The sequence below is a fragment of the Mixophyes fleayi genome, chromosome 2 (assembly GCF_038048845.1).
Source record: "Mixophyes fleayi isolate aMixFle1 chromosome 2, aMixFle1.hap1, whole genome shotgun sequence".
In the NCBI taxonomy this organism is placed as follows: domain Eukaryota; kingdom Metazoa; phylum Chordata; class Amphibia; order Anura; family Limnodynastidae; genus Mixophyes; species Mixophyes fleayi.
Genome location: NC_134403.1, coordinates 46,983,220 through 47,008,182, shown reverse-complemented (window position 1 = coordinate 47,008,182; position 24,963 = coordinate 46,983,220). Strand labels below are relative to the sequence as shown.

At 41.0% G+C, this 24,963-nt stretch overlaps 1 protein-coding gene across 2 annotated transcripts in view; it reads left to right on the top strand.

Moving 5' to 3' along the window:
- The window catches only part of ATP8A2 (ATPase phospholipid transporting 8A2), a 612,290-nt gene that overhangs the window by 447,264 nt on the left and 140,063 nt on the right, over positions 1 to 24,963 (top strand). For both annotated transcript variants that reach the window (XM_075198918.1, XM_075198920.1), the window contains 3 exons: positions 1,123 to 1,184; positions 1,286 to 1,342; positions 2,599 to 2,706. In XM_075198918.1, coding sequence (XP_075055019.1) covers positions 1,123 to 1,184; positions 1,286 to 1,342; positions 2,599 to 2,706 — 227 coding nt within the window. The remainder of the gene's footprint in view (positions 1 to 1,122; positions 1,185 to 1,285; positions 1,343 to 2,598; positions 2,707 to 24,963) is intronic.

Here is a 24,963-nt window from a genome sequence, read left to right as displayed (position 1 = left end):
CTATCTCAGAATATATACAATACAAAAAATAAGTGCCTATGCAATTATATAAATAAGCGGGCTGCGCTATTTCTTTAAATAAATTCATACCAGAAGTTATTTATCAGTGATCCAGTCACAGTGACGTCCTCTCCTAAGCAGAGGAGGATATTCAGATAATGAAGTGCTCCTTTTAGGGCGCAGTGCCTCCGACATCGTCCTTAGCAATGCAGCATACCGTGATGCATGAGATTGTTCAGATAGAAAGCCTGTTCACAGCATAATAGTCCATATAGTCCAAAAGCGTTGGACCACACTAATATATAGCCAGATCTATGTTCAGTTCCGATTCTATGTGATGAAACTGATTGTCAGAGTCTTTGCTATTTGTGAAAGAATGTGTTTATCTATTGCTATAAAAATGTCAAGTGTTACTACCATATATTAACTAAACATGTAAGTTCATATAACAATACATCAATACATCAAGGTTCGCCCTAACCCTGATGCCCTGGCCGAGCACCTAGCTACAGAACCACTTTGAATTGAGTTTGGCCACCCATGTGGTAGACCTACAAGATCCAGTTGTTCGGCACTCAGGCTGAGCTGCCCGTTCACTTGTGGAACACACAGGGACCTGTTAGTGCATTCGGAAGATATAGGCACACAAGGGGCAGATAGTAGTCATTTTTGGATGCCATTTCCAATAAGGATCCAATCCATTTTAATCAGATTGCTACTGAGTATCGATCTCCTTTTTTACTTATGTGACATCACTGTTGCAAATGTTCAAACCTAAAATATAGAGATGAGCCCTCATGTAAGCTTTCTGTTTCTAAACTACTATCATCATCATCATCATCACCATCATCACCATCAACATTTATTTATATAGCACCAGAAAATTTTGTAGCGTTTTGCAATTGGGAACATATACACAGTAATAAAACAATACTGGGTAATACAGACAGTCAGAGAGGTAAGAGGGTATTATTATGTTAAATAGTCAGTAATGTGTGTTTAAAGCTCTGAACTGGAAAATGAGGCCTAGCTATGTCAACATCTGTCCACAAATAAACTTGGGAGTGTGAATGATCACCAGTAGGTGACTTATCTATGTTCTCCATCTCACCTTCTCTACAGATGCTGTGTTCAGCAGCGGACACGTCACTGATTATTTGTTTGTTGGGAACATTGTTTACACTGTAAGTACCTCTATGGGAAAAGTGTTTTCTTAGTGTTATTACATTTCTCATATTGTGCTTGCCTGATGTTCATGTGGTTTTCTATCTGTTTGTACTTACAGTATGTTGTGGTGACGGTCTGTTTAAAAGCTGGCTTGGAAACCACAGCATGGACAAAAGTAAGTGATCTGACTTATGGAGAGACAATATAACATGCTTACCTCCTTACTGTTTCAAACTAACAAAAGACGGGCGTGGCCTCAGTAGAAATGAGTTTGGAATCTCAGCAAGGTTTGGGTGTATTAGGGGTGTGGCCTAATTTGTCCATATTTTTCATTTGGGAATGTGAGGTATGTGTTGTTGTTATTATTATTGTAGATTTGTAAGGCGCCACTGTGCTCCGCAGCACCGTACAGTAGGGAAAACAGGACATACATAAAACTGGGACATACAAGGCAGGCAAAATAAATGCAGACATGATAACAAAAGGTATGAAGGGCCCCTTGCTCATTAGAGAGCTTACATTCTAAGTGGAGAAGGCACAAGACGAGCAAATGTGTCTCAGAGTGGAGATTGGGATAGTTGTGAGGGTGCATTAGTGTAAATAATCTTATCGGGGGATAAGGTCACCTTTAAAAAATAAAAGAGATGGGTTTTCAAAGATTTGAAGGCTGTGGGAAAGTCTGTTTGAGCGTGGTAGGGAATTCCATAAGTGGGGAGCAGCACGGGAGAAGTCTTGTAGGCAGGAGTGAGAGGTGGTTACCAGAGACCAGACAAGGCGCAGGTCAGAGGTAGATCTAAAAGGGCGGGAAGGAGAGTATTTTGATATGAGATTCAAGGTGTATGCAGGGGTGGTGTTGTTGAGGGCTTTGTAGGTAAGGGTGAGTAATTTGAATTTGATTCCGGAGGACACATGATTCATATACAGGTTCAAAATATGATTTTGAGTGCTCACTAAACCTGTAATGGGATATAATGTTGTTTGTCTTTAACTGTAAGGAAGCCAGAAAACCTAATGTTTCTCAAACAAATAGTATACATGCCTGACACCTACCGACATCACTCAGGCAAGAGGTAGGGTCTGGTATTGATAGTAAAACCACTTCCCCTCCCAATTTCTGTCCTCTCCTCCATTTACTTTTCGTGCCTTAATTACTTTTTATTATTGTTTATATAGCGCCAGTCATAATACGCAGCACTATACAGAGAATATGTAATCATTCACATAAAGTCCTGCCCCATTGGAGCCTACATGCTGAATTATTCTTTTCTCTTATTTCCATTCCTTGGCATACCACTGATGCATGTAATATAAGGTTAGCTGACTGGAGTGTTAGCATAGCAGCAGCATAATGTAAAGCTCTTACTGAACACCTTGAAAACCTACACGTTTTATGGTAGAGATGTTAATAACAAACTGTGTTTTATCTTGCAGTTCAGTCATCTTGCTGTTTGGGGAAGCATGTTGATGTGGCTGGTGTTTTTTGGTGCTTATTCTTCTATTTGGCCAACCCTTCCCATTGCACCCGATATGCTTGGACAGGTCTGTCACATATAATCTTTTGTCTTTTATGAGAAAGATAAGACATATATGTTTTGTAATGTTATACATATATGTTTCTGTCAGGAATACAGAACTGTCACATGTATATTATCATCTGGAGATAAGTGTTGCGGTCCTATGGATTTCTCTGGAAACACAGAAATTAAATGTATAGTTCAACATTCCAAAGTAGAACCATGTGGCAGATTACATTGTGATGTCACTTCCTGTGTGGCTATTGTATGTGAGCAATTGTAGGTAGGTTTATCCTCAGAGTGTCAATGGCACATCCTAGGATCACAATGAAAATAGTGTGAATACAACACCCCATAGTACTGTATAGCGGCAACAGTTATCATTCTGCCTCCTGTTTCTCTGTTCTACACCACCTGACATTAATGATATGGAAGGAGACAGATGTAAACAGAGATAAATAATGAGCATTTCTGGAGCAATTTGCAAACATTTTATAAGGGCTGATTTGACAGTTTGAATGTAGGACTTTCTAGACTGAGTGATGGGTTATTTTGGTGTCATTTAATAATACATTTCGTGGCATTTAGTCTCACTGTCTAAGTCGTACTAAATTAATCCAATCTAACGTCTATTGGTTACAATGCAAAATAATAAATAAACTGTAAACACCTTCCTGGTGTAAATGTAAATATGGTATAATAATGTCTATCATTCACTTCTACGTAACTTGGGAGCCCCGCTGCTCGGGGTCAGCAGCTCCACTGCCCACCTTTGAAGTGTGGAGCCCTCCTACCATACTGTGCGCACCGTGCTACGCCGGCTGGAGGTAAGGGCGCATTATAGTAGTACTCTCTCAGCTTGATACTAAAGATGTGTTGCTGACCCTCGTGCTGGAATCGATTTCAGTTCTAAACCACGTTCGTGTTCTAGTTTTGCTACCGGTTATGCCAAAAAATCACAAAATGTTTTGGTTTTGAATCTGGATTTAATTAAAAATTGTGAACAATAGGTGACATAATATCATTTTGAGCTGTTTTTGCTCCTATATTACCATTTATAACATTTATATTTATTTTCAGTCATTGCCAGTCTATATTCTAATGATCCCTTCACATCTGACCCAATTTTCACCAATTTTGGCAAAAGTCTGCCAAAAGATTTTGTAACTTTGCCATCAGTGCATTTGCTTTCTCCGGTTCAGTTAAAAAAATAAATCAACTGCCTAGTGTTGATATCTCCCCTTCATTGCACCCAAACCTCTTTTGCATGTTCAGACTTACTATTACTGTAAATGAATAAATAAATAACCACATGGACACCAAGGTAAATTTGGCATAAGGTCACAGTTTTTATTTAAAGAAAAATGGTAGCGGAGAGCAATGCGACTCAGCTAACAACTCACAGCAAAACCAAACAGTAGAATGTCAAATTCCCATTGCACCACTGTTCCCAGGATATAATCCTTTACGATGTTACTGCTTCCTAGTACTTGTCATAAGCTTTTAGAACTATCAGGAGAGGTCTTCACCTATAACAGTCATCTTTCCAGTAGAGTTGGAAGCACTTGCAGGTACTCTGATGCCCCCATGACTGAACTCAATGTAGTAAAAGCTTATGAGCAGGAACTGGTAGTACGGAGATAGGAGAAATGAGGTCAAGAGCGCGCCCCCACGTCCATTTAGGAGGCAGCAATAATTTACTGCCCACTACTAGCCGAAACGCAGCAGCATTGTGAGGTTCTCTTACTCCATCACATAGCATAAATCATCAGCCATCATATCTCCATCTCTACATGTATTCTTTGTTATTGCCAAAATCTGTCCTCTCAATTTCTCAATCAATGTGAGTATTATACATACTTACATGTTTGAGAAGGGCAGCAAATGGCCTATCTGAACTGTCTGTTTTACATATTTCTTACATGTCACTAATAGAACATATAAATATTATTTACATACATTCCATATTTATATACATGGGTCATGGGGACCACCTCCCTTGATTGTCTGGGCAGTCCCCTTTACCCCAGATAAATGATTTTGCAGCCCCCCCTCCCCATAAATATGCAGGAGTCCCATGGTTTGATTCAGAAGGGCAGCATTATGGCACAGAGCACATAAGTAAAAAAGGTTAGTAAAGCCCTGCTCTTGGCAATGTATTGTGTGCATAGTCTTTGAAAATGTTAATATGGATTCAGGCCATCTTCGCCTCTCACCATCTTCATTTATTTGCATAGCAGCAAGGTAAGGAAAGCCCTGCTCTTGGGTAGCGATGAATACTCTAGCAACGTATTGTGTGTGCAGTCTTTGAATTTTTTTAGTATGGGTGTAGGCCACCTTTGTCTCTCAGGATCTTCATTTATTTATATAGTGGCAGCAAATTAGGTAGCTCTTTACAATTGGGTATCTACTTGTCTAAATATCTTTTGATGCCTCTGTCCATCGAATGATATCTGATTGTTACTGCCTCTTCACTCTCCACAATGCATGCTGTGTAATGTTCCAAATTAATTGTGTTCTCAGCGATTCACCATTTTTATCTCTTGTACCTTACACTATTTTTTTATTTTTTTTGCTGTTTCATCTATCTAATGTTCTTGCTTCAGTTGGTGGCTGGGCAGATGACATTATTTTGCAGCTGCTGCAATGTTATACACGCAGTCGCTGAATGTTGAAAATGCCTAAATAAAACCCTCGCACGTAAACACCCTTTTTTAAATATAGATTTCACTGAATGACCCTTTCAAAATTGACAAGTATTGAAACATGAAAAAACCCAGAATATATAGCATTTTTATTGGAGAAGGGGATGCAGCTGCATGCTGACCCTCACACACAAACAAATGTTTTAAATAGAAATTTCACTGAATGACCCTTTCCAAATTGACAAGTATAGAAAAAAATGAATATATAGAGTTTTTTGAGGTGTGCAGCTACTGATGAATCTTGCCCACAAACAACCTTTTAATATGGATGTCACTGAATGAGTCTTTCAAAACTCACAAGTATTGAAAAATAGAAAAGCTTAGAAAATATTTTTTGGATTCTGCTGCTAATAGTCAAACAGCAAACGCACACTGTTTTCCTACACTAAATTAATATACTACTTAGTTCAGAATGATATCTAGCTCAGTCTGTATACTGTCTAGTACTATTATATATATGTAATGTATTAACAACAACCAGCAGCCACTAGTCTTTGTAAAGTTTATAAGAGATTGAAATTAAAAACAATTGATCAGCAAACTAATCTAGCTAACTAATCTCTACAGAACTGCTTTACAATAATGACAGGATTCTATTGCTTTGTATGTTCCTTTGGCCACCTTGAATCGTCTCGGTTTCATTCGGATCCCTAACGTTGGATCTTGTCAGACTTCAACCAATCCGAACCGCTCATCTCTGCTTGACACTACTGAGAGAATTAGCAATATGCAGTGCAATATGGAAAAATGTAGGCAGTGGAGGTTACAGTTTTAGTAAGGGAAGGTTGTCCAATAGTGGACAACCCCATTAAAGAAACACAAAAGTCTGCCGTGTTTTTAATAAAATAGTTGTACTTTTCCTTTAAGTCAGTCCGTTCTTTCAGCTTTGCTTATTTTAAATGTTGTCCTATAGAGTTTTTGTTATATGTACTGAAAAGATCAAAGTTTTTTGCTCGACAGGTGTTCCTAGATGAAACTTGAGACTATATGAGAACACAAAGTTAATGGGATTAATTTCTGTTTGACTAAAGGCAGTGCAAATGTCAGCCTGGAGAATATTAGTACTGTAGCTATCTAAATATGCATTAGTAACTGATTTGTTATGTGTAATGTCTCTAGAGGAGCTGTGAAAATTGGTTAATATTCATCCTAACAGCAGCATAAAATGAGTCTACTTAGTGCTCAAAGATATGTGATTAATGTTTCCTAAATTACATGTATCAGTGTATTTACAAAATATTCATCTGTCCATACAACTGAGATAGGTTTTTAACACCTCAGGTATTAAAGATGGGTTTTACTGATCCTCAGGAAAACTTCCAAACCACCAGAATGTATTGCACATCTGTCTTAAAGTACATGCATCGCCTAGTCACTGTGAAGGCAGCCATTTTGTATCCTGATGTCCCTAATCAGGACAGTGCAGGGTAAGATCTAGACTCTTTTTTTAGGGGTGGGGGCGGTTTTGCCCTGATCGCCCCTCTCTGGATCCACCAGTGTTTCTCAACTCCAGTCCTCAGCGCCCCCTAGCAGTACATGTTTTCCATATCTCTTTGCTGGAGCACAGGTGTATTCATTACTGACTGACACAGTGTAGCAGGTGGTATAATTATTTCACTGGTCACCTGGAAATCCTGCACTGTTAGTGGGTCCTGAGGACTGGAGTTGAGAAATGCTGCGCTAGAGGGACAGTCTGGGGACGCATGAGAAGAGGCGTGGTCCCCTTATACTATGAACTACAATTCTGCCCCCATTCTTCTTACAACCATAGCTCTCTATATTCCCCACCACATCCCATATGTGTAAAATAAAGAAGTGGAAATAATTCAGCCAATGGTTCAATGTGTTTATACAAAATAATATTAATATTGAGCACTGAAAATAATGAGGTGAATGTGAGCAGGATGCTTCCATAAACACTAAACCACTCTCCCAGAACGTTTATGAGACTTCCGAATTCCAGGTAGGTCTCCCGGACTTTCCGGAGAGTAGGCTATTCCCCCGCATCCTGCTCACTTCCTAGTGAAGTGGGCAGGATGGGAGCCTCCATGATGTGATTTGCGTCATTTGGGCTTTCACATAATGGGCAGGGCCAAAATGACTCTGGTCGCTCTTCCGTCCTCAGGCATCACCTCCCCTCCAGGATCTCACAGAGGGAAGAGTAAAACGTTTATAAGTATGGGATGTGGGGACAAATGGTTTTGCAAGGTGGGGATATGGTTGAAGTTTTTAATGTTGCAGCTGCTGGTGGAAATCAGGTTGGGTGGAAGGTGAAGAGATATATCCGGAATGTGATTAGTTCCTGGGTTTGGTAAGTGTCATGAGGGGACTAATAAAAGAAGCGGGTGGATTTATATGATCATGCAGCCATAGAGGAGACCTGTGACTAGTAGTTTCAATAAGCAGAAGTCATAAGTGAAGAATAGGTGGTAAGGTACAGGAAAGCTAGTTCGAAGCAGCAGATGGTAGGACTGGATTTCCTGGGTAACAACTAAAAGAGGAGGAAGATAGAGGAAACAATACTAATAACAATACTGTAATCTTGCAGAGACCCAGTGACTTGTTACATCGCAGTGTTTCTTGCTATGTTCTAACTGCCATAATTGTATCCCTTTAAAAACTTAAGATAATGATCACACCATTTATATAGATGGTGACCAGAAAACAATGCACGAGAAGCCATTTGGTGTGATTTAAATAAAGGCCCGTAGTGTTCGAAAAAAATGCACCTTTCCTGAAAGTTACTGCTTGACACCAAACTGCAAAGATCTCATGCAAGTGGTACTTAATACACATACCGACCCACTGTCCCTGTTTGAGGGCTCTGCCTGCCTTGCCGATTGGGACAGGTTTCTCCCGAAGGTCAGGAAGTTGGGAGACATCACCGCTGCTTTGCATATTTGGGAGGTGTCATGTAAAAGGTGTCAATGACGCGACCATCCCCAGAGGCATGCATTATACAGCCTCAGTGGCTACATGTAACTAAGTACTTAACATTATTTATTCTGTTCACCTAGTGTCTGTTTGCATAATGATAGAAAACCCATAGAGCCATTTAAGGTGAAAATACCCCCCCCCCCCCCCCAATGGTAACAAAATACAATACTACTATAAGTACCAAACGATGAAAATAAACTGTTTTATTGAATGCCAATTCATCTGATCTTTACAATATAAAGAGGCAACCAGCACACCATTATTATCCTGTTATGCTATTTACGTAGCACCAACACATTAAACATTGTCTGTAATGTGATGTATAATTATTCACATCAGTCCCTGCCAGGGCCGGATTAAGGGAATGGAGGCCCCTGGGCTAAGGGCGCCTCCATTCCCCCGTGAGGCCCCCAATGTGAGCCACCCGCCGCCCCCCCCCCCCCCCGTACCCCGTGAGGGCCCCCCCAAGCGCTTACCTGTCACTGTAGTCCTCCGTCCCCGGCGCGCTGTAAGCTCCTTACTGAGGAGATCTCGCGAGAGTTCACTCGCGAGATCTCCTCAGTAAGCAGATTACTGAGCGCCGGGGACAGAGGACTACAGTGACAGTGCTCAGCAGCATTGATCGGGCTGGGGGCGCCCCCGCCCCTGGACCGATCAATAATGCTGCTGAGGACTTTGAAGGGCCCCCTGGATGCCCGAGGCCCCTGGGCTATAGCCCAGTTAGATCTCGGGTTAATCCGGCCCTGGTCCCTGCCCCAGTGGAGCTCACAGTATAACACACACGTCATACAGAGTTCTACTGTACAATATTTCTGTGTCTGACATCAATATCACTGCCCATTGTTCACTAGGCATATGCCAAACATTCATGATGTTTACATGGACAGTTTCCATTTTTGAAGGTCAAAAGGGACATTGTCTAATGAGGTTTTGTGACTTATTTTTCCCCAATTATTTTGTCTGAATTTTCCAAATGTGGCCGCTGTGCGGTATGACCAGGACCTCTGAAAAGTTTAGAAAAACTTCATCTCTTTGATACTTTTGCAGTTGTAGATGACATAGACATCTTAGAAACATCTTAGAAAAAGCCATTAACTTGCAAGTAGAGATATGTGAATCGGTTCAAATTGACCCAAAATTCAGCAAATAATTTATGTCAGTTGGAGAATCAGTGCATTCTCAGTGCAGGGAATGTAAAAAGAAGTCAATCAGCAAGGATCAAAGAATATCACATGTCTATAACCTTATGAAAAAAACAGTTTACAGTGTCTGCCACTCATTCCTCCTGGATTGTTCTAGGAAAAAAACATCTGTGAATGCTATTATTTGTGATTATGATTGTGATGTAAGTTGTTCAAATAGCCTGGCATACAGGCTTATATTGTGAAGGAAAGTGTCATTTATTATAGGCTAAGTGAAACCAATAACACAATACCAGACAGTGTCAATGCTGTGAGATCACGGTCACCTAGAACCTTACAAACAAGTGCCAATAAAGTTCCCATTTCAAAAAAAACCAAAAACCATATATCATGCAAATGATCCGATGCAATTGCAAGACAAAAATCATTGGTCAATGGTCAAGTGCATAGTATGTGTACAAGGGCTCAGTCAGTATCCCCAGGGAGCAAAGCTTGGGAAGTCAGCTCTGACTCAACATATGGAAAGTCGTCATGGTCTTCTTTGCTAGAAGCATGCAAGATCCGACAAACCAGATGGAGTTCCAAAAATAAAAATTGTAGTTGTACAGCTAGCATTGTTATCCATGCTGATGGTGGTGATGATGATGATGATGATGATGATGATTATTATTATAATTAACCTTTATATAGTGCCAACATTTTACACTGCACTTTTACTTTTGTGCAGTTCCCTCATTATAAAGTATAAGTCAGGGTTTAAATTGTGTCATAATTTGGTGGAACGGCGTTCTGCCACTTGCCTGCCGCCCAGGGAAAAGGAGAGCTGGATTATAGGTGTGGGGTGAAACGGGCCACCACAAACTATTTGGCCCACTGCCACAAAATTAAAACATACGCTGGCCTCAAAAATGTTGGGTGGCTCTGTGGACATCTAGGAATAAGAACTGAGGGCTGTATCTAAGCTTGAGGGATATTAAAAGCTAAGGCTGTATTGGACTGTATTGGTACTCTGGGGGTTAATTTGTTTGGTCTGTGAAATGACGCCCATATGAGTCATGGGGAGGGGTTACGGGGTTCATATCGGGAATGGGCGGAGAAGAATTAAGTCCCTTATGCAGCTGGACGTTGCCCACCCTCCCTCCCTGTGGAACGGCTTGGAAGGTCATTTGCAGTATGATCCAGTACCAGTATAATCTGGTGGTGGTGGTTGTCTTGGAGTAGCAGTGGCCGCAGTACAGTCGATGGCCAGTGGTAAGGGCACATGATGGTATCGGGCACGCTTAAACCACCTGTTTTGAAATGGAATAGGCTATTCGTCTCGGTCCAAGTACTTCCCGATCGGGTTGACTTGTGGTTGCTTCCGTTAGCCTAGAAGGGGGGAGGGTTCTGTAGTGCCGGGGCGGTAGATATGTGAACCTTGGGGTGTGTGGTTGTCCCCCATTTGCAGATGTCCCATGTAAAGGCTGGGGCATCCTGGTTGCCTGGCCAATGTCGACTCGGACTGCTCTCTTTCTCCACCACCACTCCTTACAATAAATTCCCTTTACTTTCGCCACATTTAAGTTGTCCGTGTTTTATTTCTGGTTATAGTTAAACGGTAAGAGTATAAGGTAAGGAAAGGTTATCAGCCGTTAAGCATTTTATAGAGCTTGTGGTTTCCTATTGGTGCGTGGTCACACCTCCCTAGAACTACTGGCTCTTGTCATTGTATAATACAGTTGTGCGGGAGCCCCAGAAACAACTGCTAGGACGTGAAAGCCTTGGGGCTCCATTGAGACAAGTGAACATACACAGATATCCCAAGGAGGAGTCAGGAGCACCTAAAAGGGTGAGTGGGACATTGGGAAAGGAATTGCAAAGGAGATGGAGGGTGGGAAATGACTACAGTTGTGTGAGAGTGGGAAATGAAATACTAGGGAGAGACTGGTGGAAAATGAATTGCCGATTAGGAGGAAAATGAACTACTGGGAGGGACATGCCATGTTATATTTGAGTCCCCGCTCTGAGCAGGAATCGGAATAGACGCAGAGGTGTGAGTGAGCAGCGCATACGCAGAGAAAGCACCAAACGGGCTGCACAGCACATGTGCAAACTCCGGTAGGAGGAGCTGGAGATTCCAGTAATCCTATCTATAAACAGCACATGACTCTCCTGCTATTGTGGAGCTATGAAATTCAGCATGATCTGCCTACCCTTGATGTACACATTGCTCTGCTGTTTAAGAACTGTATAAAAACTCTGCTATATCACAAGTCAACACTTTTTCTTTATTCAAAAATGCAAAAATATAAATCACATTTTTTTCAAAGGGCATATGAGGCTAAACTCCCACACTAAAAGTCTGTAAAACAAAATATGGATCTAAGCAATTTAAGGAAAGAATTGTTGTTGATGTGAAAACATATTTGTGGTTTTGTGTCTTCAGAGCAGCTGCTATCGCCATAGTGTAGTGCCGAGTTCCAGACAGCTTCTGAGACTAGTTCAGCTGACTTTACATTGGTCATTAGCGGTATATTATACATCAATTCCCAAGGAAACTTTATACATTTGGCAGTAATAAGAGAGTAATATGACGAAGCCAAAAGAAATGCAATGCATTAAAAAACATTAGATGCTATTAGATGTTATCCTAGCACTGTACTGAGTAGATCTAATCTGGAATTATGCTTTGACGATCCAACATAAGCTTTATAATAAGATCTTATTATAATGAGATCTTATTAATAGATTCTTCCATGCATACTTGTCAACATTTGTAACCGGTTGCCAAGGACATTTTGTGGTGGGCAGGTGTACTTCAGCACATTAAAGGTAATTTACTAACCACAAAATATGTGAACGGGCGATATATTTCTGCTTGCACGCATTAATTCCATGTTTTCGAACTTCCCCCGTATAAGAACTGTGTGTGAAATGCGCATTCTGGATATCTCACTTGGAATTTTATCCTACTAGCACTATCGGAACATCCCGTTCATCAATGTAAACTTTCCCAGAAGTCCCATTTTTGGCTGGACTCAGAAAGGGGTGTGGCTTCATGAGAATGTGAGTGTGATTGGGTGTGTCGGGGCATGGTGGGAGGGGCTTCTTTTCTTGCAATTTTGGGAGGTATGGTAATCGGCCTAGCCTCATTTATGAGAGCCATCTAAAGATTAAAAAAATGTTTTATTAAAACAAAAAACATTGGTGATGTATATATATATATATATATATATATATATATCTATAATATAAATGTCTAGTGGCGTGTGTCTGTGTGTGGAAAAAAAAACAAAACTAAGCTGCAGCGCCACCTGCTGGGCGGAGTTATACACTGACCTACTGAATTCTTAGTGTGTGTGGAAAAAAAAAGCTCAGAAAGGGCTGAAATTTGGTATACTAAGATGTTTTTAATTTGGTAATTTAATTTGTCAATTGTTAAAAGTGTTTATAAAGATTTAAAAAAAATATATATATATTTCTTGAAGAAGAAGTGACAGTTGGGAGTGGTTGGTGGTTGCCGGGGGTGACAGTTGGGAGTGGTTGGTGGTTGCGGGGGGTGACAGTGGGGAGTGGTTGGTGGTTGCCGGGGGTGACAGTTGGGAGTGGTTGGTGGTTGCAGGACGTGACAGTTGGGAGTGGTTGGTGGTTGCTGGGGGTGACAGAGGGAGAGGAGTGTGATACTCAGGACCGCTGAGAGAGATCCCTGTGTCTTGATAGACATCTGGATAGATGTGGCGATAAAGATGAAGGATGAGGTGATGGAGAAAAATGATGAGGTGGTGACATGTGGACAAAACCACGTTAAAAAAGGGCGCTTACGTCGGGAAGTAACGCTCTTCTCCTGAGGGGGCCTGGGCTATGGCCCAAATGCATGACAAGAACCTTTTTAACACCTTAAGTAGCTTGATTTGACTAGAATGCATGAGTATCATGCACGGGTTAACTTGTATATGTATATGTATATATATATATATATATATATATATATATATATATATATATATATATATATATATATTAGAGAGAGAGAGAAATAGGTATAGATATATATATACAATCCAATTTTCAAACCTTGATCTCCAGTCTTAACTTAGTCTGGCTTGGCATATATATACCATGTAAATAATACTAAATTATCAACATATTCATGTAAAATTAACGATAATAGATATTTGTAATGATTATTGGAATATAAGCCTTAGTACAGCTCGTGACTTTTAGCGACACTCTGCTTTTAAATTCGTGAGTCTCAGAGACAAAATCAGCTTTATATCATAGTATTATTTTTAATTGCCATTTTCCTTGGAATGTACGTACAGTACTGTACACAGTATAGTAGTTTACTAGTCTTTGTGTAATATGAAATGTTTATTATGTTTATCTAGATATGTGCATAGGAATAACTTTACAGCTCAGCTGCTGAGTACTACAGTCTATTTAGTGTTTTTTTGCTTTTTGCTCCATTGCCTTTTGCTGCTTGATTTCCCGTCATACTTTCCCAGGGGAGATGTCCAAGAGACAAGTGCGGATGGTGTGATGGCGTGATGTGAGTCATCATGGCCCCGCCTCCTGCTGTGCAAATATGCAAATCGCCTCAGTGGGCTATAATGACGCAATTTGCCTTGAAGCGCGTCATCAAGGCCCATCCACTTCAGAAGAAAGTGAAGCGGCATCCACGGGGGTGGCCTGCTCTGCCGGGAGTCCGGGAGGACTCCCCCCGAAATTCAGGAGTATCCATCATCATCATCATCAGTTATTTATGTAGCACCACTAATTCCGTAGCGCTGTACAGATAACTTACTCACATCAGTCCCTGCCCCATTGGAGCTTACAGTCTAGATTCCCTAACATACACACACAGAGAGACTATGGTCAATTTGATAGCAGCCAATTAACCTACCAGTGTGTTTTTGGGACATGTATGATTAAAAGCAGCATATGTGTTTAGGCTTATCTCGTTGTGTATTCCCATGTTTACAAGCTGTCTGTCTGAATACACATTGATGGTGTATTTAGTGCACCAACTTCTTATAAATATTTGCTTCCTTCTGTAAAGCACTTGTATACATGTAGCATTACGTGAATAGAACTATCCACATATTGTATTTTTTTTTTTTTATACCTACATTATGCAGAGCTAGCTTTATAGGAAGCAGAGTTTTCTATAGCATGATTACTGTGTGTTCCTTATACATGGTTATTTAACTAATTATTCCAGGAACTGGTCATTTCCAAGTTACTGATCCTGGAGGGAAAAACAAACAGTGTGGGCAGAGAATTCCGGACCAAAACTCCTCTCAACAGACCTATTCTACAACGTAGCCCAGTGTTTGTTATGATGGATGCAAACAAAGATACTGCACTCTGTGTATGTGCGTGTGTAGGCTGAGAAAATAACATTACAGCTATGGGGAGAGGGTCTGTTCACATGTCCAGTGAGCTGAATCGTCGTCTTTGTTACAAGAGACCCAGAAACTCCGCCGTGCAATCTGGAGTTGGTTACTTTGGAAGAAGTTGAGTTTTGTTTTCTTTTTTTTTTTTCATTTACATCAGAAAAAAAGTGCAAATTACATGTGTTTTGAAGAGATAAGGTTACAGTGTAGCACTGTTCAAATAGAAAATGTATGACAGCTGAGACCAGCCATTCTCTCATTGGCAAAGACCAAACCAAATTCCTGGGCCGATACGTTGCAATGCCCTCCGTTCACTTCACGTTTACATCAATTGTTGCTGTTTTATTAGGGCCTGTATTCAGAACATGCTGCTTCAGTTGGGTCTTTCTACAAAGTACTGCGATCCCACTTTTATTAAACTCAGTAAAACCACATAAAATTTGTCTGTTTTTAGACATGTTTTCAAATGTGGTTTTGTTACAGACATTGGCAGTTAATATATTATATTACAGAAACAAATGGCAAGGGCCGGCAAAATTGTAGCATCCTGTGTTCAGAAAAGAAACGAATGGTAATACACCCACATAAATAAAATGCATTTTACTCATTGATTCGGAAGCATGGCACAATCACCAAGTCATTTTACCAGATGATCCCACACACAGGCCAATGGATCCTTGGACGACCAGATTATTGGATCTGTCCAATGAAAATTGTACATGATTTTTATCAGGTAGATTTGACTATTTTCGGTGCATGCATTGAAATTGCTGATGATAGACATAATAGCTTTCATTTATATATATATATAACAATGTAAAACATCTCTGGTTTTATCACTTATACCACTATAATACACGTGGTTCTCCCCTTACACAGAGATCTTCCTCACACATATCCCCCTTACAAAGATTCGTCCTTACACTGATGCTCAGTTGCACAGAGATTCCCACTTGGTACCACAGAGAGCCTTCTCCTGCAGAATAGAGACCTCCCCAAGGGCTGGCGGGCAGGGGAGCACCTAAATTTGTTTTCTTTAAAGTCTTCCTAATAGACTGCTGAGCCAAGTCTCACCCCCCAGGGTAAGTTTTGCCAGCCAGTCCCTGGACATCCCTTTTGCGGCTTATAGAAACCCCAACTTTGAAGCACAGAGAACTTCCGCTCTGAGACCTTCACCCTCCAGTACAGGGACCACCCCCCGTGCACTCAGGATACTGCCCCCATTGCATCCAAGAGATCCTCCTCACATTGTAGTACAGAGCCCTCTGGTCGCCATGCACCACTTACCTCTGTCCTCGGCTGTGTCCTTTGGTGCAGCATCCTCTGAGCGCAGTCTGAGCTCTAAACATCTGGAGGTGCTTTGCGTCACAACAGAAGTGCGAGCAGCAGCACCTAGCGCCCCCACTATTTCAAGTTTGAAAATGGCTGCACGTGAAGTGGTGGCTCAGGCCTTCTAGTCTCATGGGCTCAGTTGAAAATGTGACCCCTGAAACCCCTGATTTTTATGCTAATGACCTGAAAAGGGCACCCAGTCTAATATTCTTATAGTTAATGAACTACATACATTATGCCCTGTATAGCAGTGTTCACATTCTGCATGTAGAAGGGTCTATGCTTATTTGACACTTAAAAGATGCGGAAACTACTGATGTTTGATATACATTAGCTGCCTAACGGAGGAGATTTCACAGAAAGCTTCTCTCTTTAGGCTAATACCGTGCTGCATCACAGTCCCCATAGATTACTATAGGGACTTCGAAGTTCTGCGATGCATGAAGCTTTGCATTGGGCAGACAGATACTCCATCTCCGGATGGCATTACCTGTCATTTTTTATGGGATCCTGCTGAAGCCTCTTCGGCTTTGCAGAATCCGTTACAGTGGAAGCGCTGTGCGTGTGCGCACAGCACTTCCTCCTATTACCGGCAGCGCTAGGCTCCGGGAAATAGGAAAGTTAGATCGCAGGAGAGGGGTCACTTCTCCAGGGCTCCCAGAGTACCAGCAGCTTAGCGCTGCAGATTTAGTTGCACCGCATCTTATTGATGGATAGACCCCCTAGTGATTATAAAAGGAATTCACCCTGTTTGACATTTTTCACATATTATTTATTACACCATGGAATCAAAATCTGTACTGATAAACCCCTGGTATCCTACAGTAGTCTAATCAAAGCCTAGACCTCAGTCCCACTGAGAGACTATGGATTGACTTGAATATTGCTGTTCACTAATGGTCCCCATCCAAACTCATGGTGCTCAAGCAATATATAGAAGAATGGATGAGACACTAACAACACTGTTAATAACAGTGCTTTTGCAAGGTATTAATTCAAAACAGATAAACAATTTATTACAATTATTGTTGGTTTTTGTAATCCATTAAGAAAAAAGCATTATAGGGTGGATTTATTTACAGAGTATCTGTTGTATAATAAATATATTTTAATTCCAGGATGTATTGCTGCTAACATATTTTCCAGGAAGACTCTACTGCTGAGCCCATGCACCCAACCATGTTAGACGCAATACTCGTCTCTGCGGCCCTTGGATCTTTACAGTCACCATCATGTTTATAGAATGTGCCAACAGTTTATTTTTCTGCCACTTCTTCAATCAGGGCAGGGGGCGTGACCACTAAAGGGGGTGCCCAGTACACCATTCATTGCCGTGTGCACCAGACCATACCTCCCAAATTTCCCACCCGCGGGATAAAGCTTTTCCGATCAGCATGACGAGACAGAGCCCTAGATCGGGACTGAGAGTTGGGAGGTATGCATTTGAAATACTCCCATTCAATATATGTTAACTTCTAAAGCATATGTAATACGAATAGTTGGTAATAACTGCATTTAACGTGCAAAAAAAATAAATTTAAGGAAATAAAATGTAGAAAAAGACAGAGGTTGAATACTGTTTTATAGCCACTGCATGTACCTGAGCTTCTCGCATGGTTTCATTAGTGAGCACCCTACGTGCTAAGCTTGGGTGCTCCCTATGCAGTTGTGTAGTTCTATGTGAACTCTTATCATTTGCTTTGTAGATCCACCTATTCTCCCATGACTAAGTGCATGCAAACAGCTACCCACCCACTGTCAGCCCACATAAATTATAAAGATCTGCAATGTCTTCTATTTGTATGCTTGATTTGGTATTACAAGCACAGCAATACTCAATCCTATAAGCTTTTGGCAATCGGCAGCAGCCTGTATTATGTTTCATACTGTCCATCTACTTGTCTGCACTGCAACAACAAAAATAACAGACTCAATCACATGGCATTAATGTCAGTTTACAGTACATGCAGTCGAACTGACACATGACCTGCACGGTGATGTTAGGTCAAACCCTAAGCTGATGAACTGGCAAAGTGATTACTTCAGTTCAGGGCCTAGAGACTCACTTCCTGCTCCGTCTCCTGCGCTGTCGATTTCTTTGACTGTCAATTAGCATTTGACCAATAACTTTGTGAATAGTTGAAATTGTGGAGCAGGTTAATGTTTCGTCTATAATAAAAAAAAAATTGAAAGAATAAAGTGTATAGTCACATGGTACAAGGTAAATTATGGTTAGTACATATCATCACCATCATCACCATTTATTTATATAGCGCCACTGATTCTGCAGCGCTGTACAGAGAACTCACTCACATCAGTCCCTGCCCTATTGGAGCTTACAGTCTAAATTCCCTAATACACACACACACACACACACACACACACAGACTAAGGTCAATTTGATAGACGCCATTTAACCTACCAGTATGTTTTTGGAGTGTGGGAGGAAACCGGAGCACCCGGAGGAAACCCACGCAAACACGGGGAGAACATACAAACTCCACACCGATAATGCCATATCATATGTATCTCCTCACTTAATGGATACTTAAAAAGGTTAAGTTGCATAAGGTATACATTATCACAGAGTATTACATACCTAGGTTCCGGAGCTCTGCCTGATCTAATTTCTGACGTAACCTGTGGTTGCTCCCTCAGACAACATGTATGCTGTGTTCTATCATCATCATCATCATTATTTATGTAGCGCCACTAATTCCGCAGTGCTGCACAGAGAACTCATTCACATCAGTCCCATTGGAGCTTACAATCTAAATTTTCTAACACACACACACACACACACACACACACACACACACACACAGATTAAGGTCAATTTTGATAGGAGCCAATTAACCTATCAGTATGTTTTTGGAGTGTGGGAGGAAACCGGAGCACCCAGAGCAAACCCACGCAAACACAGGGAGAACATACAAACTCCTCACAGATAAGGCCATGGCCGGGAATCAAACTCATGAATAGAGTGCTGTGAGGCAGAAGTGCTAATCACTAAGTCACTGTGCTGGTGTTCTATGATAATATATTCCACTGCATCATGCAGAGACAGACCCTGTACTGGACTGATTGCTCCTCTTACCATCACCAGACAGTATGGTCAGGGAGTTGAGCATCACTCAGTTGCCCCGGTGACATTCTATTTATTTTATTGCTGAGATAGGCAGCGATAGACACTGTCCAAAATACCTGGGTCTTGATAAAGAGACCCCTTGGTGTGTTCCTATTGGACTCGAGTTTTTGTGGAAACGGGCGCTACAGTTTGCATACAGTGGTGATAAGGATAAATGATCCCTATGGCCACGTACATTTTTAATAAGATTCCTACTTGTGTAACCACACCACCAGAAAATCCCAATGGGTAAGTGAGTCCACGGCATGTCCAATTGCAGTTCCAAATGAATCCAACCTAAGATGAGTACAGCCCATTATATGGCTGCCTACACAGTGTGTAAGTAACGTGTATACTTTTAGATTAGATTAAAAGTACAGCTGCAAAATTGAGCTCCTCCAGGAGCTGGACAGATCAGTAGGGGGCTCCTTGCTATAAGCAGGATCGTCACATTAATAAAAATGTGACACATAAGTTAGCCCTAATCTCCCTGCTCCCAACTGCAATGAGGCTCCTAAAAACAGTATTTTCTCCCATTTTTCCTACTCTGTAAATGACTCCATTGTCACTTCAATACTTCCTCTCCAGTGGTACATTGTTTTAGCTCATGAAAAGCTACATAGTAAAAGTAAAGACAACGGATTTTCTGTGGACCAGCAAACAGATAATACAAACAACTACTACTGAATCATCTACAAATCACAGCAAAAATAATACTAAATAAAAAGAGTAATGTAAAAGGAGCGACTGTATTTTTCTTCTCATCCGTCATATCAAACTGTTCAAACGTTTCATTGTCATTCAATTGAAAAGATCCATCCTGGGGCAAATGAAAGCATGTTGGGTGTTGCTTTCTCTTTCACAATGTATCATGTCCTCTCTCCTCACCTGGAGGCAAAATAAAAGTGTTACACAGTCACAGCTCATATTTACTTCCCAACATAGAAACAAAACCCACAAAATGTGGGAAAGGTCAGCGAAGCTCTTTCATTAGTGGTGAGAATATATTACCATGTTTTCAGGCAGGTTAGTTTCTTAGACGTTCATTTTAAATGTAGGTTTGGGTTGGAAGTTAATAACTGTCCAAACAAAGATCACATTTCATTCATTGATTAATGAGTTTAGCGAGAGATTGTATGTGTGACATTCATTGCTGTGTTTCATGTGTAGCTTTGTGCAGTGTTTTATGTTAATTTATGTCTCCCAACGTCTGCACGACTCTTTGTGCATGAATACTAAATAGAACAGCTGGGACCGTAATCTAATGTTTATTATAATGGCCCTATGTACAAAGGTTACATTAATACCCAGGTATCAGTAATACATTTACAAAGCTATATAGACTCTGGTCAAATGTTCTTTTATGTTTAAGCACGTGGTGTAAAGGCATTACGTTTCTAAAGCAGCGTCAGTCGTTCATATATTTTATTGGTTACACTGTATCACATTTACCACATATGAATATAGAAGTGATCAGTATAAATGTATAATATATACAGGATAAATATTATATAACTTAGAGCATGATCAGCACGGTGGCGTAGTGGTTAGCACTTCTGCCTTACAGCATTGGAGTCATGAGTTCAATTCCCGACCATGGCCTTATCTGTATGGAGTTTGTATGTTTTCCCTGTGTTTGCGTGGGTTTCCTCCGGGTGCTCCAGTTTCCTCCCACACTCCAAAAAACATACTGGTAGGTTAATTGGCTGCTAACAAATTGACGCTAGCCTGTGTCTGTGTGTGTGTGTTAGGGAATTTAGACTGTAAGCCCCAATGGGGCAGGGAGTGATGTGAGTGAGTTTTCTATACAGCGCTGTGGAATTGGTGGAGCTATATAAATAAATGGTGATGATGATTATCGCTTGATTAATCGGTTCAAAAACTGAATACACCTCGTCATTCACTGACACTAGAGAGCGTCTAGATTTCTGATGCATAAAGCTTTAACATGTTTTTTTTTTTACTCTAGTCCATCCTTACTGGGAGATGTTAGCATGGCCTAAGCTCTTCTATATACTGACTAGCGGACTGGTGGGAGACCTCCAGGACAGACATCCATAAGCTGTCCTGTGTGGTCTTCATTCCTTTTGTATTACTTTTCTATGTGAGTGGTTAGAACAGAGGTGGGCAGCTTGTGTCTCTCCAGCTGTTTGGACTTAAATGTCCCAGCATGACCTGTCAACGTCTCCTCAGCCAATATAAATGAACTGAAGGACACAGCTAATGTGAGTTTATATGAAGGGGGGGTGGTAGTGCCACTATATTCAGCTCTGTAGAAGAAGTGTTGCTAGTGGATGAAATGGGACTTAGGATGCTGCAGCTTGTGCAGGCCTACAATGATGTGAATGTGGGTGCTGTAGAATAGACTGCTGAGTTATCTGTGTTGGTAGTTTGGATGTAGTTGAAATAAAGCAGTCAGGAGCCTTGATGGGATGTGAATCTGACGGTGGTTAATCAGGCACAGAGCGTGGAGAAGGGAAGTGTCCGAAGTGGACAGTAACACATGGCTGTGGTACCACCCTAGGAAGTCTTATATCACACCTGTTCCTGAGTGGGGATTTCAGGTGAAGAGAACAATGAGTTTATCAGTTCTTATCCAGAACTACATTTAATCGTCATCATCATCATTTATTTACACAGCACCAGCAAATTCTGTAGCGCTTTACAATTGGGAACAAATACAGTAATAAAACAATACTGGGTAATACAGTCAGACAGAGAGGTAAGAGAACCCTGCTCACAGGCTTACATTCTATGGGACAATGGGAGTTTTTATACATGAGGTTAAGTCTACATATTGCATATTGGTCCAGCCAGATTGCAAAGTGCTTAGTGGTCTATATGATCCAGTCACACAGCAATGTTGGTCAGGGGGTCAGAGGGTTGTTGTCTTGTGTGATCTGTGCTAAGGATGGTAATAGGGTACCCTGGGGAGGTTAAGAAGGTGGTTGAAGAATTTTATAATCTTGTCTGAAGAGGTTGGTTTTCAGAAATTGTTTGAAGACTAGAGGAAAGTCTTATTGTGTGAGGGAGGGAATTCCACAGAGTGGGTGCAGCCCGAAAAAAGTCCTGTAAATCTTGTGTGTTTTGCAAGAAACAGGATTGTGGAGGCTGATCCATCTGTCTGTGCATATGTACTTAAAAAACAGACCACATTTTTGCCTTATGATGTCACTGGAAACACACAGGATAATGTATATCAGAAATAATTAGGCAAACATCCCCAATTGTGAGGATCATGACACATAAGCAATATTTTGTGGTATATGTTGATGTTTGGACATATCCATATAATGTATCAGTATTGTATGTCTGTGTAGTAGAATGCCACTAGTGTCTTGTGGCATGACAATAAGTCTTGCATATACACATTTCAATTATTTCTACTTATTTCCCTTGTAGACAAAACTATTTGAAATATTGACACCTAGAGCTTTGTCTACCTCTCAGAACCTTGTATTCTCACTTCCCCTGTGTATTATGCATGTGTGCTGACATTCAATACTTACATTTTTAAAACACACTCGCAAAATTTAATGCAATTTAATAGGTAAAATATTCACTGGATGGAGAGGAAATTGTGCAGCAAAACAATTAAAGCACTTATTTCTTTAACATTAAATCACAGACTCCAGTCATTTGCATTTTCAACCCTTCACTTTATTTGGGCGGTTATGAGGGTGTGAAAGCAATGTGCAAATTGGAACACAGGGAGTTTGCTCATTAAAGGGGGGGTGTTTATATTGTGGTAACTACTTGTCTGTCATGTAATGTTCTGCTGATTATAGGTACAATAGTATAGGAGATTTGCTGCAAATGATGGAGTGAGATGATCTGGATTCATTAGTTAGGCCATACTTGCCAACTCTCCCGGAATGTCCGGGAGACTCCCGCATTTTGCAAGAGTCTCCCGGACTCCCGGGTGAGTGTGGCAATCTTCCGAATTCTGCCCACTTCACTAGGAAGGGCCCCACTTCCTAGTGAAGTGGGCAGAATTAGATCCCAAACGCAGCGATTCCCTGTGAATCGTGGCGTTTGGCTGCCCCGCCCCCCTCACGCCCACCTCCACTGCCTGGCTCCCGGAAGAGAGCTGAAGAAAGTCGGTAAGTATGAGTTAGGCTCAGTTACGAACTGCAGAATATGTGGGCACACAACCTATGTAATTACTCACAAATGTGCCTATTTGTCTATACAGCGTATACATAGGCGCATTTCCAATTAACGGCTTGGAAAGTGCTCCCTCTTACAGTATGTGGGCCAGATGGAAATGTGCTTGGTGGGAAAACTAAAAACATCAGTGCAAACCTGTCCACTATCACTTTACAGCCGCCCCTTAATCCATTTCAACTTTTGCATTTTTCCTCCTTTACGTCATTTGAGCTTCACTTATTTCTTAAATAAGTTGTGAAATTAAAGTAGCATCGGAAGTCACAATAGTGCAGTGTTTCCCAAACCCAGTCCTCAGGAATCCCTAACAGTGCAGGTTTTCCAGGTGACAAGTGGAATAATTATATCACCTGTGGATCTGTTACAATGTGTCAGTCAGTAATGATTACACCTGTGCTCTAGCAAGGTGATATGGAAAGCATGCAGTTTTATGGAGTACTTGAGGACTGGGTTTGGGAAACACAATAATTGTATGTTTACTCATGTTTTTATTACAATGTTATCTGTGGGCATAAACATTTGCTTTGCCATATAAAAGGGTTGGTCCTTATAGAAAATAACTGCACAATCTCCACTATCTGTTGAAAAATCAGTTTTGCGGGATGAAAAAGGCGCTACAGGCGTCCCCTAAAATGGGAAAGCATCCCAGGTATGCAATCTCTATCCCTTGAAACACATATAAATGTATTACCCTATAGCACAAAAATCCTATTTCCAATCCAACCAGCTACTCCCAATAGAAGAAGTAAATTGTCACACCACCATAGTTGCTGCCATCTCTACACACTAAACCTGAATATGTTTAACACGAAAACAAACGACTTGCACCTCTGGCAGCACAATTCCCAATCTTCTCAGCCAGGATTTTTTTTAAAAAAAAAAAGCCTAATTGGTTTTTATACTACTTTTTTGGTGTGTTTTTTTTCTTTAGTGCTGCTTTTTACTTCTTCTTTTTTTTTTTTTTTAAAGATGCTGTCCTATTGAGATGAATGGGTTTTGCCTACAGAGTGTAGCACAAAGCAGCTGTTCACCTCTGACCGCTGTTAAATGTCCAGCAGCAAAAGAGCTCCTGCAAAATAGTGGTTTATAGAAGTTATTTCTCCTGTACCAGTCACACCAGTGAGTAATCTGCTGCTGAAGAACTGCTTGGGACTGCGTAAAACCTTACAGGCAGTGCTTTTTCTGCCAGCAGAGAAAATACTTTGATATGTTAATTGGCTTCTTACCCTATTGGCTATTTTCAGAATTAGCCTAAAATTGCTGAGTGTGTGACCCCATTTTTGGTCATGTCCAAAGATCTGGCCAGTGATGCACGGCTTGATAGCCTGGGTGTGCAGGCACCTGTTGGATCTGTCCAATTTGGCCACCTGTGTTAAGCTGGGTACACACTACAGAATTTTCCACCAACTTTTTATGCCGATCGATTTTACGTGCGATCGATGGTCCGAACGCTCGGTCCATGGACTGCACACACACTAGCCTTGTTTTAGACGATAA